At 38.8% G+C, this 16769-nt stretch overlaps 1 protein-coding gene across 1 annotated transcript in view; it reads left to right on the plus strand.

Annotated features, from left to right (window-relative positions):
• The first annotated feature begins 1487 nt into the window (after nt 1-1487).
• The window catches only part of LOC115236790, a 112009-nt gene continuing 96727 nt past the window's right edge, over nt 1488-16769 (plus strand). Inside the window, exons 1-2 of the mRNA XM_029809481.1 lie at nt 1488-1653; nt 10233-10575. Coding sequence (XP_029665341.1) covers nt 10413-10575 — 163 coding nt within the window. The 5' untranslated portion in view covers nt 1488-1653; nt 10233-10412. The remainder of the gene's footprint in view (nt 1654-10232; nt 10576-16769) is intronic.

A 16769-nucleotide genomic window follows, 5' to 3' on the forward strand; every position in this document is an offset into this window, starting at 1 on the left:
AGCGGTCACCGAGAAAAGAGAGAGAGAAAGACAGGCAGCGCTGGCTGGACCCAGCGGTCGCTGGTGACGACACTGATATGTTTGCACGAGGCATCGAACGCTTTTGACATCGTGTATCTTTCATCATCAGTCAACATCAATCGACATCAAAATTTTTTGACCGAAATATTAATGAAGTGAGGATGCCGCGAAACGATCGAGTCATCGAACCGTTTTGAATGCAGTATCAAGTAGGATCTTACAATGCAGATTACAACTGATAGACAGGGAGAAAGACAGGGAGCTTGCAGAAACAACGGTCAGCTCGAATGACTAGTGTCGGCTGAATCTTGCCGATAGTGATGACATTGATATACTCGCGTCAAATCAAATATTCGACACTCATATATATATTTTTTATCATCGATCAGTATAAGTCAAATTTTTGGTAGAAACATTAATCAATCGGGCATATCATAGACTCATCGAACTTTTTTGACGTATCGAGCAAAATCTAACAATATGAGTATCAAAATGCGAAAATGTAGATATTTATTTGTAGACAGACACACATATTGTTCGAGTACCCTGATATTGAGAGTGTGATACTGAAATTTCTTATACGAGATGGACAATGATCAATTATTAAATTATATAACTAATTAATTATATAATTTAATAATTAATTTATAAATAAATAATATTATTTATAAAATAATTATTAGACGTTGATCTCTTTCGAGACGATACATTTGTAGAAAACCATTGAGAGAAGCTAGAGTAAATGTAAAAGGACATTTACTTATACCGATTTACTTTCTATATGTCTTCTTTTTTTATTCAGAACAAGGATATAGAAGAGTATTAGCTTTTAATGAGCACAATATTATAAGTTAAAACAATCATTTATTATAATTTGTAATCATTTAGTAGCGATTTCATTTCAGCTTTATTTCTTATTAATCTTAAAATTTTCTTATTTAAACAAACTTAACATTAATTAAAAAAAAAATTTAAAGAAGTTTTAGGAAATTTAACACTTTTATTAAATTAAGAGATTATTGTATTTTTAATCTAAAAATATTGTGTAACACTTGTTTGCTATTCAAACGAAAATTCAAGCTAGCAGTTTCTTTTAATATCGAAATTATTTAAGAATGTAAACTCAAACCGATACATCAAACAGTCACACGATACGTGACAAAATATATTTTTTTTATTTAGAAAAATTATACTATCTAAACCGATTAAATTGTCAAATATTTACTTAATAATCGATTAAATTAACCTAAGAATTCGTCCGAGGACTATCAGTAGTTATCTACCAGCAGTCGCGTTTCCCGGTGTGTGTACTCCTTGAAATCACTCTGTACGTCCGTGTTGTGTCCGTCCGTGCCTACTCTCCTGCCTGTCTCCGTCGGTGCTCGGGCCCGGTGGGATAGGACGCGGTGGAAGGAGTAGTAAGCGGCCTACGCAGTTTCAACCTGGGTCCCAGCTTTTATTAGTTCTTCGGCGCTCGGCGGAGAACGAACGGAAAACGAACGAACGTGTGCGTGGTGCGGCGGCGGTCTGTACCCCCCTGGTCCGGACCTCTGATCGGACCCCGAGTCGAGCCTGCAGCTCCGAGACACCTGCAGTCTCTTACGAATCCTCGGAGGCGACTCGCGTGAGGAGGTACGAATAACCAGCGGTGTTATCAAGGTGTCGATAAGAGCGAGGGATCACGAGTAATACCGAGTGACTTCGGATATATATATATATATATGTCAGTGCGAGACGATTTGGAGGATCGAATTGTCGGTGTTTGATCTTGGGTGTTACGTCTTGGGTGTTAGATAACGAGTGTCGAAAATTGGGGTTGAAAAAAAAGCAAGAGACTACAATCGTTGATCGATGATAATTGGTGATATTAATCCCTCGAGTCGATTTCACGTATTCGCGAATTCGGTGAATAGTGACAGTTGGCGAACGTGAGAGTGTTCAGTTCAAATATTATCATCACAATATCTCTTTAAAAAAGAGAGAGAGACAGAATCCTCCTTCTTCTTCTCCCTCTTCTGATTCCGCTCGGGGAACCGATCGTACCTGAAGGGTTGTAATCTTAGAGAGAATACCGGATATCTAAACGATCGGAATGCTACTGTGTCACTGAAGGTAAATCTAACATTGACAGGGGCAAAATCTCTAACATCGACACATATTAATGACGATGACGACAAATCAATCGATTGGCAGGATCGAATCCTCGGCTCGGTTCGATTCTTACCGCGAATGTTAATCGAAGGGAGAACAGTGGTGAAGAGCTCGAGTCTTCGGTAGGTCGGGTAGGTAGATAGGTAGGGGTTCTACCGCTATACGTATGTTCGCGGAGCCGAATAGATTACAGAGGGTCCCCCGAGAGCGAGTTATTTCGCGCGCAGATTGGATCTGCCGGCCGAAGCTTCGCTCGGCTCGGCGCTGGGCAAACCAGCGAAAGGGTAATATCCCATTAACTGAAAGATCAATTAACTCGCGTTAACGGACACTTTAATCACCGATGTGTGCAGCTAGAGGCCTCTCTCGCGATGCACGCGCGCGCGCGCGCGCGAGCGCGAATCTAGGCGTTTAATCTGCCCGGTTCCGAGATCGAGTCGACCGATCATACGCGCCGAGCTCCTCGCTATGAGGAGCGATCGCGATATAATACGAGGGGAAAGGATGGGGGTAGGGGGGGCAAACAGGATATCGAGGAAAGGAACATATTATTCATTGACGCGGCCGGATTGAAACGGGAATAAACATTTATGGAGATGTCGCCAGGCACTTGTGTGCGATGAGCTCTTGTGTCTGTCCTCGAGGATCACTCGATCGGGCCGAGTTCTCCGAATTAATATGCCGAGAGATTTACGATAGCGACGGGTTGAGTTAACGCGCCCCTAAATCGACAGACCTGTCGTCGTGCGCGTCGGATTATTTTTTTAAATAAACGGCAACGCGTATGGAAAAAATTTATATACTACCGCATTTATTTGTCGATAACAATTTCTTTTCGATAATTTATTTCTCAAAGAAATTTAATGTGGAAGTTCTCGTGAAAAAAATATCTACTTTTAATAATAAAAATTGTAGTTATGATTAATTATTTCGGTATTTTTTTTTTTCAAAAATACAATTTTAGCCTCTGTAAAATAATTTTATTGCAAAACATATTTTAATCTTATATTTGTAAAAAATAATATGTTTACGCACGATACATCTTATCAAGCATCGTTGAGCGTAAATAGACTCGATGCGCAAAAGGTCGATTGCTCCTTTTCTCATGTTTTTCTCTCGCCCTCTCGCCTGTCCGCACTCACGAGATGAAGATCGCGCCCATCAGCCCGAGGTGTAAATCCCCTTCGCTGAATCTCCGATACGGTTTTATCGCACGTTTCAGCGTACGGCGGGCGGACGTGCGTCGCGTGTAACCGCACCGTGATAGAGACGTAAGAGTTTAAAGAAGACGAATACACGCGAGAGACGGTGCAACGATAAGCACCGGGAGGAACTTTCGGCCTTGACGTGTACAAAGTGTGTCAGTGTTACTCGCGCGCGAGCGAACGAGCGAGAGAGAGAGAAAGAGAGGAACGCTTTCGATGGGAATCACCGTTGCTGGTTCCATTCACCATAATGCATCCGCGTAACGTGACCCTTCGCGTCCAGATTTCTCTCGCTGCCTGGTATAAGCGATGGCTGCTTCGCATAATCGCGACGACGGAGGACGCACGCGGGACGCACACGGTTAAAAAATTTTTTCGTTAAAAAATATGCCGATTAAAATTTTTGTGTTAAATATTTAACACATTTATGTGTTAATTTAACATATTGCTGTTGTGTCAATTGAATTAAAATGTTAAATTATTACAACAACTGAAAAAAGTGTAAAAATAACACAATGTGCACATATTTTTAAATTTACACAATAGATATGTTCCGTATTAATGACAGGATTTATCTGTCAAAGTTTTACAAAAAAAAAATGTTGATTTTATTCTATAATAGGAGTGAGAGTGACTACAGACCGACAATAACATTTTTCTAACAATAAGTTAATTTTATCATTAAAAATATATTGATTTTACAGAAAATTTGTACACGGTGTGTGTGCAAATAAAGTGATCGCGCCTGATTCTTTTTTTTTTCGCGAATCACGAGTGCGACTTATGATCTCCATTTCCATTTCTGGTATCTGCGTCATGCTCGCGCCGTACGTGTTCTATTAGTTTTGAGTCATATTTCCGCATCGACTAAATTGATGATAAAGTGACGGGTCGTTTGGACGATATTTATTATCGTTTTTTAGAGATTGAATACACAAATCAATTACATTGATTTGATTATTACAAAAATCGTTTACAGAGATTTACGTGTCGCAAGAATTTTAAAACTGCGGAGTTATTTAACACGGATAATTATAGCTTTTGGTGAATGAAAAAAAGTCACAGTCACTACTAATTCTTCTACCGAATCACGATTGGACAGTCATGTTTACGACGGTGTCCGACGGATTTCTCGTGATGAAATTTTTATACGGATATTTCTTCGACTTTCTGATCTGACAGTAATTTATGCTAATTTCATTTATCTTTTCAAACAACCGAAACAGCAAATGAGATTATGAATTCGTTAATTCGTAAACATTTTTAATGCCATGATGAAGTGCTGTAAATGCTGGAAGCTTGTTTTATGATAATCGATGATGTTTTGAGTATAGAAACAGAATATATTTAATACAGATTCATTATTGAAAATTTTACATTCGCGATTTCGGTAATCAAGTAGCGGTTGTTTAACCAAGAGTGCCTTATTATACATGTGCGAGTGAAAGCGTGAAAAAAAATATGGAGCAACCAAAAAGCCGCGACGAATTTCGTGATCGCGGAATGAACGACCCGAAAAGTATTATATATTGTAAGAAGCTCCCGAGATACAATTTACACACACAGTTGAAAAATTTGGCTCAAATTTAATAGATATCGTATATCCCATATTTTTGTGCTAATTTAACATAATATGGATATGTTAAATGGTGACACTAATACAATATTAATATTTCAACACAAAATGAATGTAAATTTCATAGTAACTTGAAATAAATTTTCTATAAAATCAACATATTTTTAATAATAAAATTAATTTGACTTAATCGTCAAAAAAAATTATTGACGGTTTGTAGTCACTCTTACTTTTATTATAGAATAAAATCAACATTTTTACTGTAAATTTTGACAGATAAATCCTGTCACTAATAATACGGAACATACTTATTGTGTAAAATTAAAAATATGTGTACATTATGTTATTTTTACACTCTTCTTCAGTTGTTTTATTAATTTAACATTTAAGTTCAATTAACATAACAGCAATATGTAAAATTAATACATGAATGTGTTAAACATTTAACACGAAAATTTTAACCGGCATATTTTTGAAGAAGAAAATAAATTAATAAATTTCCCAACTGTACAGGAAAATTGCGTCGACTGTAAACGCGGGAGGATTCGTCTTGAGTAGGCTCGGTAGGCCGTTGAAGATAAAGTTCGTAGGCGAATCTACGTCGAATGGTAAGAGCAGGAATTTTATAAGTGGTGGTACCCCGTTCCGGAGGAATACGTGCGCGCGAAGGATCCTCCCGGCTTTTGCACGAGCGCGGCGCGATATCCTCTCCTGCCGCGCGCGATCTAAATTAAAATCTTTCCTCGGCCTCTCTCGTCGATTCTCCGACTGCCCGGCGTAACGGGTGACGGCTAGAAACGAAAGGCCTCGAGTTTGCGTGAGCGGCGAGAAAAATAAGCAGGAATCGCACACGGAAACGCTGACAACGCTCGTTACATGAGCGTCCGGGCGTATTTTTTTCAGTCACGCTTTACGATGTTTGCGTAAATTTATTGGTCTGGCGATATTAACCGTAAAATGCACCGCTCTGTGGTAATAAGTAATGAAAGAAAGAAACGAGTCTCATCAACTTGTTTTCGCAGACACATTCGAAGAACGACCCAATGAGAAATCGAAAGGATATATAAAGGAGATCCAAAGGATATATAAATATTTAAAAAATCGTATGAAAGATAATTTTTAATTATAGAATAGAATCTCTTATGTAAAATAGTAAAATGTTACACTAATTGATTAAGAAAATTTCACAGCTATTTATTATTAAACGTTGTCGATTAAAGTCTCTAATCCAGAAGAATCAAAACTGCGAGAATATAGAGTAACCCAAAAATCTTTTAAGAAACTATTCAAATATGAGAGATCGCATGTACAAAATATACACTTTTATTAAGTAAGCATGACATTACTGAAAGTAAAATCAGACATTTTATTATGTATAGAGATTGACGTATAAATTTTTCTCTAAAACCCATGCGGACAAAAGTATAGTATACAAGATGTAATCTAGAAATCTCCTGGATTTCAAGGGTGTTATTAAGCTACTGAAACTACATAGGTAGAGTTCTTCGAGAGCACCGTGTATAAACCGGCTATGATTCTCGCTCCATTTGGATCCACTCGTGCTCTATAATCCAGCAGCAGCTTTCTAATAGCGGTTTGATCGCGATTGCAGACGCGAGCCTTCGCACCTCCGAGCCGGACGGATGCCCTTCTCGCGTCCAGCCGCCTCGACTACCACTGATTTTATTATCGGGCTTCTTCGCGCCGTCAATAAAAGTCAATGAAGAAGGTGCTAAACGTTTCACGCGCGCGAAAAACGGGAGTGTTTATTACATGTCTCGGTATCCGAATGTCCCTCGCGCGTAGAGAATAATGCGGTATATATAACATCGACGTGAGTCTCGGTTGTTGCTTTTATTGCCGGCGCGCGTTTTTGATTTTCGCACTATTATCCCGTAACGAATGTGAAAGATTTGAAGGAGAGGACCAGGCGGACCGTTAGAGGATTCGGAACGATGTCGGTGACTTTGTAAGCTTTTATATCGCCTTCCGACCTTCTAATTCTTGTTTTTTTACCCTCGTGGGGATTCTAATTCTAACACGCATGAGAATTTGACTAGATGAATTTGACCGCGCTTTTGTCACGATCTCGCCGCTAATGACTAACGTCGAGGACGACATGAAATCATCGCGAAATCCGTTGTCGCATTTTCTGACAGAGAAGGCTACGTTTTTATTATTCCCGTGCTCGTGCTGTTATGCAACATGAGGAAGCGGCAAATAACATGTATTAAGGAATCCTACCGCGTGTATGTGTGTCAGTGTTCGAGAAAAGCAGATTTCTCATCGCCAATATTTGCTTGATAATACTAGAAATGCAAATTAAACAATGTTATATATTTTCATCTTTTTTATTTTTAAATTATATATATATATATATTATTTATGTTTATTTATAAGTAAAATTCAAAAGAAAATTTATAAGAGATTAAAATTGTCGAGTTTTATTTGCATCTACGTTTGAAGCTGGTGCATCTTTTATAAAGAATGATCTTTTTTGTCAATTTGATCAATTATAAAATTTATTAATTATAAAGAAAAATATAGCATGATATTATTTTTATGCAATCGATAATAATACTTTGGACAAAAAATAATGTAAAATAATCATTTTTCGATTATATTTTAAAAGCTGCGAAAAACATGATGGGATATAATGTTCTCGCTCGGCTCGATGCAACTTTCTTCGCTCTCCGTCAGCTATCTTAATTGCCGACTACTCTAGTAAGGAAGAAAAAATATTCGACGTGGAATGCGCGCAAGGTGGAATTAAAATCGCAAGAATATAGTCGCGTCTTGCTGCATTTAGCGACGTTTTTTATTCTTCTCTTTACTATTATCCAGTCCCATAGCGGGTAACGAAGGACGCATTATAGGGTCCCCTCGTACATTAGACGCGGTCCTGGAGACCCGTCGCCTTTTTTCCTTTTGCACCCTGGATCGAATCGGACGTTTCTTCGCGCGATTAGGCGACTAGGAGACGCGTGGGAGTCGAAGCCTGTTGTAAACTTTCATCCAAAAAAAAATATATTAACGTCAGTTTTTATAGCGTTGATTCCCGTCGGGGGAGAGCACGACGGGAGATTCTGCGGTCTTGTTCGCCAAATATGGCCACCCGAGCCTACCGCGAGTAGGCTTAATCCCCCGATCAGTCTCATGCGAATTGTCTCGTTTGAAGCTGGCGTTTCCTCCCTCGCGCTAATAAAGTCGTTGAATGACGCCGCAACCCCGTCCACATACGTCACTCGAGAACTCGCCAAGACGTATCACTCCGGTCAGCTGATGGCCTTGACAGATAAACGCGCGCGCGCGGGGTCACCTTTATTTGTTTCACAAGGGCAGATGCCGATCAGTAGACAAAAACGCACCATGAATGTTAATTTCTACTTCAGCGATTCATCCGAGAATCTTTTAGTGAATCTTTAATTCAACAGTTTGTACAGCATGCTCAATAATTGGAGATACTCTTTAAAAGAATATAGTTTAATTTCTTTTTATTATTGCAAACAATTTATCTGTTTTTTCTTTCTTTTCTTTTGTTACAGTTTTTATTTCTAAATTAGAACTAGTTTCTTGAATTATAAAATTGTTAGAAAATATACAGAGGATTTAAAATTTTTAAATAAATGATGAATTTTTTAGCACAAGGCACGTCGATTTTTACACGTTTTCACGACATTGAAGCTGCTTCGCTCAGTAAAAAGATTGCGACGAAGGTCAACTTCTTGAAAAAACAAAGTTGTTTTTACACGATAGCGCGAAAAACATCGAGTGAAATAAAGCGCTTCTGACGATAATGATCCGTCCCCTGACGCTTCCGCCTGTGTCGTCCGAGTGACTGTCGTCAGCGATATTTTTAGAGTCGTTTTTATATCGAGATGACCATGCCCGATCCTTTTGCTTTTATACGCCGTGAAGTCTGGGATTGATTGCTTTATCAATTTACGTAAATTCACGAAAACGTATGACGTTTCGCGTGCGATTAATGGAGCGGCATATTCGGTACATTTGGCGTCTCTCTTGTTTTTATTTTCGAGGAAAAAATTTTATTCCATGCACAGCTTCATACGTTTTGTTTCTATCTATCAGAACGTTATGAAATAACATGCAAACAACTGCATCAATTATTCTTGGTAAAATAGTTTCTAAAAATTAGGACGCTTGCTAGATTGAACGTTAGCAAAATACTCATTGACGACTATCAATCCGATAAATTTTTTTTATGAAAAAATTGATTTGCAAACGAGTCAGACATTTTTCCGCGTACAATCAATAATCTTTTTTTCATATAAAATAATATTTAGACGTGACAGAATATGCGCGCGAAATATGACAAAATCGAGACAGGACAGTATAATTTATTGATGTCGTTTTAGAAATTAATTAAGTTCGAGTCAACATCGTATCTCATAGCCTCGAGTCGACGACGCGATACTTTGTTACTGCTGCTTCTATGAAATTTAAATTAGATGTCGTTACGTTTAGATCGTAATATCGATAAGAAAATCGCGAAATTACGTTCCGGTATCCGGCTAATTACGGGGTGTAATTACGATAATGTTTAATACAGACGGTATACAGGGGAAAAAAAAGTAAGACGGGTGAGGAGGAAGGAGGAAGTCTTATCGCATAATCGTTCCTATTAGCAATGTTTTCATCGGCGAATCCATTGCCGATATTGTGCAATGTCACCGTCATCCTTGTCACTGTCATTATATCGTTGCGCGTATCTCGAGTATCCCATCTGCCTGCATGACGACAAAGAGAACCATTATCACTCGTTGCGCGTTTATCATCGTCTACCTTATAGTTGGCATGCGCTAGTATAGACACGTCGCAGGGAACATCACGATGCTATCACTTGTCTCTCTCTCTCTCTCATAATTCCACATGCGCACGCAGAAATAGCGTATACAGCAAGCGCAAACATTATTCTCGTACATAAACTGCACTCTCATGACAACTGAGGAACAATTGCTCGGCCGATCGTTCGTTTGAAAGTAGAATAAGTCTGGGAGAGCTCTCGTTACAATTGATACAGCCCGTCAGTTTCTGCAATTACATTATTTAACGTTCGTTATATATGTTCAAATGATATTCTGATACTCTGAAACATCCTGTTATTCGCATTCTTTCCAAACAGATCCTCGTGCGTTCGATCGAACGAACGGACAGTTTCGTGATCAGAGAAGTAACGGACGAAAGGAAGACTAGACACGTAAATCTTCATCGATGAGATTATCCCAAGTATTAAGAGCGCAGCTTTGCTTGGCTTACAGGTCGGTGATCGGGTCTACGGATGCGCTTCGTGAAGGGAGATAAGAACGAAAGAGAGTTTCGGGGGTGAGAGTGGTGTAAAAGTACGAGAGCGTGTGAAAGGGGGGCGAACGAAACGGGGAGAAACGTGCCTCCCTAGCTGGGTCGCGTGGCATGATCGGGCGAAAAGGTGAAAAGGCAAGATGCTTACGATACAGCGTTCGGAGTCGTTGAGAGGGGCAGAAGGCTGCAATCCCCCCGGCACGCATTTGCTACCCCCCGTTGGGTCCGGGGCTTCCGTCTCCGGGTGGAAGCCCGCCGAGAGAAGCGTCTCCTTCAATCGAGACGTCCACGTGAAGAGGATCGGTGAGTCCAGGCAATATCACACACACCACACAAACTATACCGACATATCCTGCATATGTAGCGGAGCGAGAGAGATCGAGAGAAATGGCGCTGCTTGATTTTTCGGACCCGACGCATGTCGGCTATTTTAATAAAATAATATTCTCTCACGTATTTGTATATTAATTAAATATCGCAGATTTTTTTTAAATTTTAAATAAATGGACAAATATCAATGGTAAATAAATGGATAAATAATGATATAAAAATACGAACGATTTCGTGTACAATAAATTTTATTTTTTTATTCAATTTTACGCGAGGGAAATAAAATCTAAATTCTAATTTAGAATTTAGATATGTAAAAGATAAGCTATAGTCATATACATATAATTTTCTCGCCAATCTTTCGTGAAGGCCAGCCCTTCAGGTTTCGTCTAACAGTATCCGCGCGCGTGAGGGCCAAGTACCGTTTGCCGAATTAAAATCTGATAAGACGCGAAGACGACCTGTTTGCAAGGACGATCTTCCGGTACGATTGGTGCATACGCGGTCGGAATTTAATGCGTTATAAAAGTGCACGCACGCGCGGTACCAGAGAGAAAGAACGGGAGAAGAGATTGCGATTTTACCTCGCGATTCCGCGATGTCTTGTATTTCAAAAAAAAAAAAAAAATAAAAATTACGGGCCAGACGTAGAGAGCGATCCCAGATTGTGGAAATGATTCGCGACGCGACTCTCGCTTCTAGTTCTCGACAGCGATCTCGTCTCTCGGCGATGCGACCGTCGTTTCCAAGAAGCAGTCTCGACGCGGAAAATTATGCGTGCGAAATTCTACCGAAACAAAGATCATGTTTAATTTCATCAAGACGAGAGCGACAGACGGAGACGCGAGAGAGATTTCAGATTTCTTTTAATATGGTTAATTGAAACCGTTCGTGTTTAAATTCCTTTCGGTCGATTTTTTCCTCCTTCGAATTTGTTTCATGATATTTTTTTGATAGAGATTCTGGATATGTCGCATTACATTGACATTTACATCTAGTACATTTAGTATTTTTTTTAGTATTTTATTTTTTCAGTGTAATAAATACAAATCATGCAAATAGTACGCAAAAAATTGATAATAATCACATGCAACTAAAAAAATGTATTTTTAATAAATGTCTCTTACGCCAGCATGACGTTTAAATGCAAATGTGAGAAAAGATTCTCGGATTTCTCGAGTAGGAGTAAATCGCGCGACCGACCAAGACCGAGACGTCAAGCAGTGCCATAGCGCTAAGAGCTATGCAATTCGCCTAACTTGTGTCTAACTTCCGCAACTCCCTCGATATATGAATGTGTAACAATACTTAATCAGCAGAGCCTGCCGCGGACTAATGGCACGAAATAATAATCGTTACGCTATGCGAGATCGACTCGTTTTCTCTTGCATTGTTATATCTAATATTGACTCTATTTAATCGTAGCTAATTATTGATCGCGTAACAAATAATCTTAACGACGACTCTCTCCTCTCTCCAGAGAAGATAGCAGATGATTTCAATGACCTTGACATCGTCGAGGTCGACAAGATCATCGCCATCTTGAATTCGAGAGGAGACGATTTCATTGAAGGACACGCGCGCCTTCTCTGTCTCTCTTCGCAGTTCTCTTAATGCAATATGTGGGATTGTAATGGTATTGGTGTGTGCGCACAGGACTCAACCATTCCTCTTATATTACTAGCTAATTATTAATCGTATTAATGATCCCCCACCCCTCTTACGCTCCGCGAAGTAAACATTGATCCGCATTATGTTCCTCTGAGCTCACAAAATTTTTGCTGAATTCTTAACAAATGTTAAGCGCTGTATAATAATGATAAGACTGTATACATTTTAGTAAATATTAATTTTGTTAATGACTATTATGTAACACTCTCGAAAATTCAGTTTTTAATATATAATGGTAATTAAAAATTAAATGGAAACGTAAAACAAAATCCATCAAAAATTAAATAAAAAAAAAAAGTATGTACTAATAAAAATTGTGCAACTGATCTGTTACAAGTCTCCTTCGCGCGGTCGTTACATTACGCTAGGTCACGTAGATACATTAAAAGCAGTATACGGAGATCGCACTTCTATCTTATTTATACGCAGTTTCAGGGAAGCAACTTAATATGCCACACACTACGAGCCGTGGCGAAGTACGGGATAAGCGCGGCAGATAAAGCTAAACGCAACGAACCGTCACAAGTTACGAGCGTTTCCGCTTTCCGTGTACTATCGCCAACACGGCGATCGAAACTCATTCACATTCTCAGCATCTCTTACCTTGTTTTGACAGTTCGAATTATACCGGCGCAGATAAAATTAATGACTACCAAATCGAGGCAATTATCTTAAGATTCGACTGGAGTTTTATTTCAATTTACAACTGGCATTATATTTTATAGTTGGCATCTCCGTTGGGCGGGGCTGCACATAATTACACGCGCTGTATATTAATTTTGAAATGTCATGGAACATGTGTGTAATACATATTTTCGAAACATATTTTCATACGCGTCGACTATTCCCCAGTGGAAATGTCAAACTTAATCGTATATTATTTTATTTCGTTATTTATTTAAATATCTGAAGCTCTTTACACAGGAAAATTTTTTCACACATATATTTTATAAATTACTACTTTAACAAAAATAATGGAATTGATTCCAAACTCGTTAAAAAATTTGTCTCTAAAAGATTATTTAATAATATTTTTTGAATTGCATTATCGTGTCTATCGATTAGATCTTTAATGATATTGATTCGTATTGCGAGCAAGCGTTTCTAGAAATGTCGAGAATATTTTTCCTTCCGTGACCTTTTTTCTTTCAGAATCGAAAGATATATCTCGATTGACAAGGTCGAGTGTCATTGGCGCGATCGGATACGGTCGACGAACTCTCACTGACTCTATTCGCTTATTACGATGACGCAAACAATAAAAGCACATACTTTGCTCACAATCAGTACAATTTACCGCGAAATCGCAATGATCGATTCAAGCCTGAAGAACATAATTGAATTCGGATATTTATTATCGTGCCCGTTTAATTCTTGATGTCACTGATCAGCTGATCAGCAATAGCGACTATAAGATCGGAGGGTACCTTTGTTCTCAAAAGATGTTTTAAGTATTTTCAATTAATATATCGAATCTCAATAAAAATTATTTTCTATTGATTCTATTTTCTATTATTTATTTTTTTTAAGATTATTCTAGCATTATACATTGCACTTCCATATATTAATTAATAAGATTAGTAAAACACGTAAATCCGTTGTAGCGATTTCTTATCAATCGGAAGTGATCTATATCGTTCGGAAAGTGATACTCCAAAATTAAAGGGAGACTTTGCACCGCGATAAAAAGGTCGAATCGGTGCATTTACGATCGTATCGTATTTCTTATCATACCGGTATGAAGTGTATGTTTCTTGCCATCCTCCCTTTTTCCCCTTTTTCTTTATTTTTCCATCTCTCTCACTCTCTTCGTTTCCCCTCTCGTCGTCAATGCGGGCGGTCTCGGGAAGTCAGCCTAGTTGGGTGCAGCGTTGCGTTCGCGCATGTGCCTCTCGTCCAAGCTTGTTAAGGGCCCCTTGTGTCGTCCGCATTATCCCGCCTGTTGGCGTTTCCTGGATCGTCGCGTGCTCCGCGATCGCAGAGTCCGGCCTTAGCTTGCATCGGTTGCGTGTATGTGTGTGTGTATGAATGTGTGTGTGTAACGAGGTGTAATACGCTTCGCGCTACGATCTTTGTTAGATCACTAATGGACGCCGCGCGGAATCGCCCCGAGATATAATGCGGATCGTGGAAAAAGTAGCTCTATCACTGCACAGGAAGTTACAATCGAGTCCCCTTCTATTCGGTATAAACGATCGCTTCTATAGCGTGATCATGCATCTCCTTTAATTTCGAATCATTAAATCTGGTTTTGAGCTCCGTATTATCTTTCCTTGGTGACGCATCGCGAGTTTGATGATAACGCAACGAATCTAGGTAGCGATCAGGTCGCACGAGAATCGCAGGCAGCAGATGTAAGGAAGTAGATACTCGAAGCACCGCGAATGGACCGGTATCGCGAGTCAACGGCGTGGAGATCGGATATCACGTGTAAACCGCTGTCATTAATGCCGTACGATCGCGTTAATCGCCTTTCTTGCCGGAGAAATGCCAACACGATCAATTGCGAATTAACAGTCCTAGGCATGAATACCGACATTAAGACGGGCTTATACATGGCATATTAATCTTCATCTCTCGCGAAATAATTTGTCCTAGCTCTTCACGATATACCCTATCATAGTTATAAAGTTCTCTTATTATTACTAAATATATATTGTGTGTACGAAATTTATTATAATTATTACAAATTTTTTTTTTTTAGTCTTGACAAATCTTTTTTAAATATTTAATTCATATTTAAATTATTTAATATGTGAATTTTACTATGTATTTCTTATAAATTCTATTGTTTCTGATAGAAGTAGCCAAGTAACTTTAAGGTTACGAACAAACCCGCAGAAACGAGGAAGTGCCGGGATATCGGATAGACCGGTAAAGTTGAAAACGTGGGGATCGTTCTGACATCACTTTTATGAAACGCGTGCTTACAAGTGGAAGTGAGTAAGAGGAGAAGGGAAAGAGATTATGGGAATACAAATTAGCGCAATCCGGCCGTGAGCATCTACCCAGTGCATTTGACGCGATCTACCTGCGATTCGACAAAATTCTACTATGTATTCTACAGTGAAATTCTACCGGCACATATAAACAAGACACTCATCGCAAAGAGATTTCCATTGGAGTTTTGTTTGTGAGAATGAATTAAAAGCACTGTTGGAAAATTCGTGTTTTCTTGTTAAAAAATCGTTAAAAAACTTTATAATTAAAAATATGTTGATTTTACAGAAAATTTATTTCAAATTACTATAAAGTTCGCATTTATTTTGCGTTGAAATATTAATATATATAAAATTATAAAATGATGGTATATATGTTAAATTAACACAAAAATTTGTGTGGTCTTGGGACATGCGATGTATATTAAATTTAAACTAAATTTTTCAAGAGTGTGTTACGAGGATTCAGAATAAATTCGAAAGTCGTCGAGGATTCACGAAGGGCCGCTGTAACGAGATTTTCTCATAGTTCCTTTAGCTAGCAAGATCCACGATTTGCGGAAGACACGTTGATCGCGACTAGTCGTCAGTATATTACGGCGCAGAAAACATTCCTTTCGCAATTATGACATCATGCGCTAAAATCATTCATCAGTGTCAACGCTATGCGCTTTCCCAGATGCTTACTCGCTCAGGTGTTCGCGTTCGTCGCCGGTAATCAATCTTCGGAAATTAGCTTTCGCTTGTGCACAAACTTCTTCCCCGATAAAATCCCAAGGATGAGATATAATACGAGAAAGATCGTATTATAAAGTATAAAATTAAGGAAATAATGCGAAGTAACGAAGATGTTGTTGCAACGGTAAAATTTTACGACTATTCCGCGAGAAAGTCCCCTAACGAGATAAGTCACGTGTTAGAAAATCAAGAGAACACCGTAAAAAAAAAAGCTGACCGAAACTTCACACAGTGACCGCAGCTTTTTTGCAAACACACCGTCTGAATTTTCAAACAGAATGCTGTCTGAATTTTCAGATATTCTACTGAACTTTTAGAAAAACAATTCTGATGATTAAGACAGATTGTCTGAAATTTCCTTTAGACACCCAGACCTGAAAATTCAGACAAAAATGTATCTGAATTTTTAGAAAATTTTTTACAACGAAGATGTTTCAAGGAACGATGGAGAAATCAAGTCGTTGCACTTTGTAGTTCCGTTGCAGCTCGAAGCCGAAGTCTCGTATCGATTCACGCGACGAACTGACCGATACACTAGGTGCTGCACGAAGTGTTTACGGCGTGTTTGCGGCCCTCGAAGCAGTAGGTCAGCGCGATCCGCGCGAACTTTGACCCCGTGCAAGCGAGATTTGCACTTCCGGCAATTCTTTCACCCGCTTGGTGGTATCCTTACTGTACACGTCATTCGAGGAGCGATGGATTCACGAAGTAGTAACCTGCATTCCATTCGAATAAACAATAGATAAAATCATGGAGTGACATGACCAAATAATTGCACATTTTTTATCGGAAAAATATTTATTATAATTTTATATATAA

This window comes from Formica exsecta, unplaced genomic scaffold (assembly GCF_003651465.1).
Source record: "Formica exsecta isolate Colony F162 unplaced genomic scaffold, ASM365146v1 scaffold26, whole genome shotgun sequence".
Lineage (NCBI taxonomy): Eukaryota > Metazoa > Arthropoda > Insecta > Hymenoptera > Formicidae > Formica > Formica exsecta.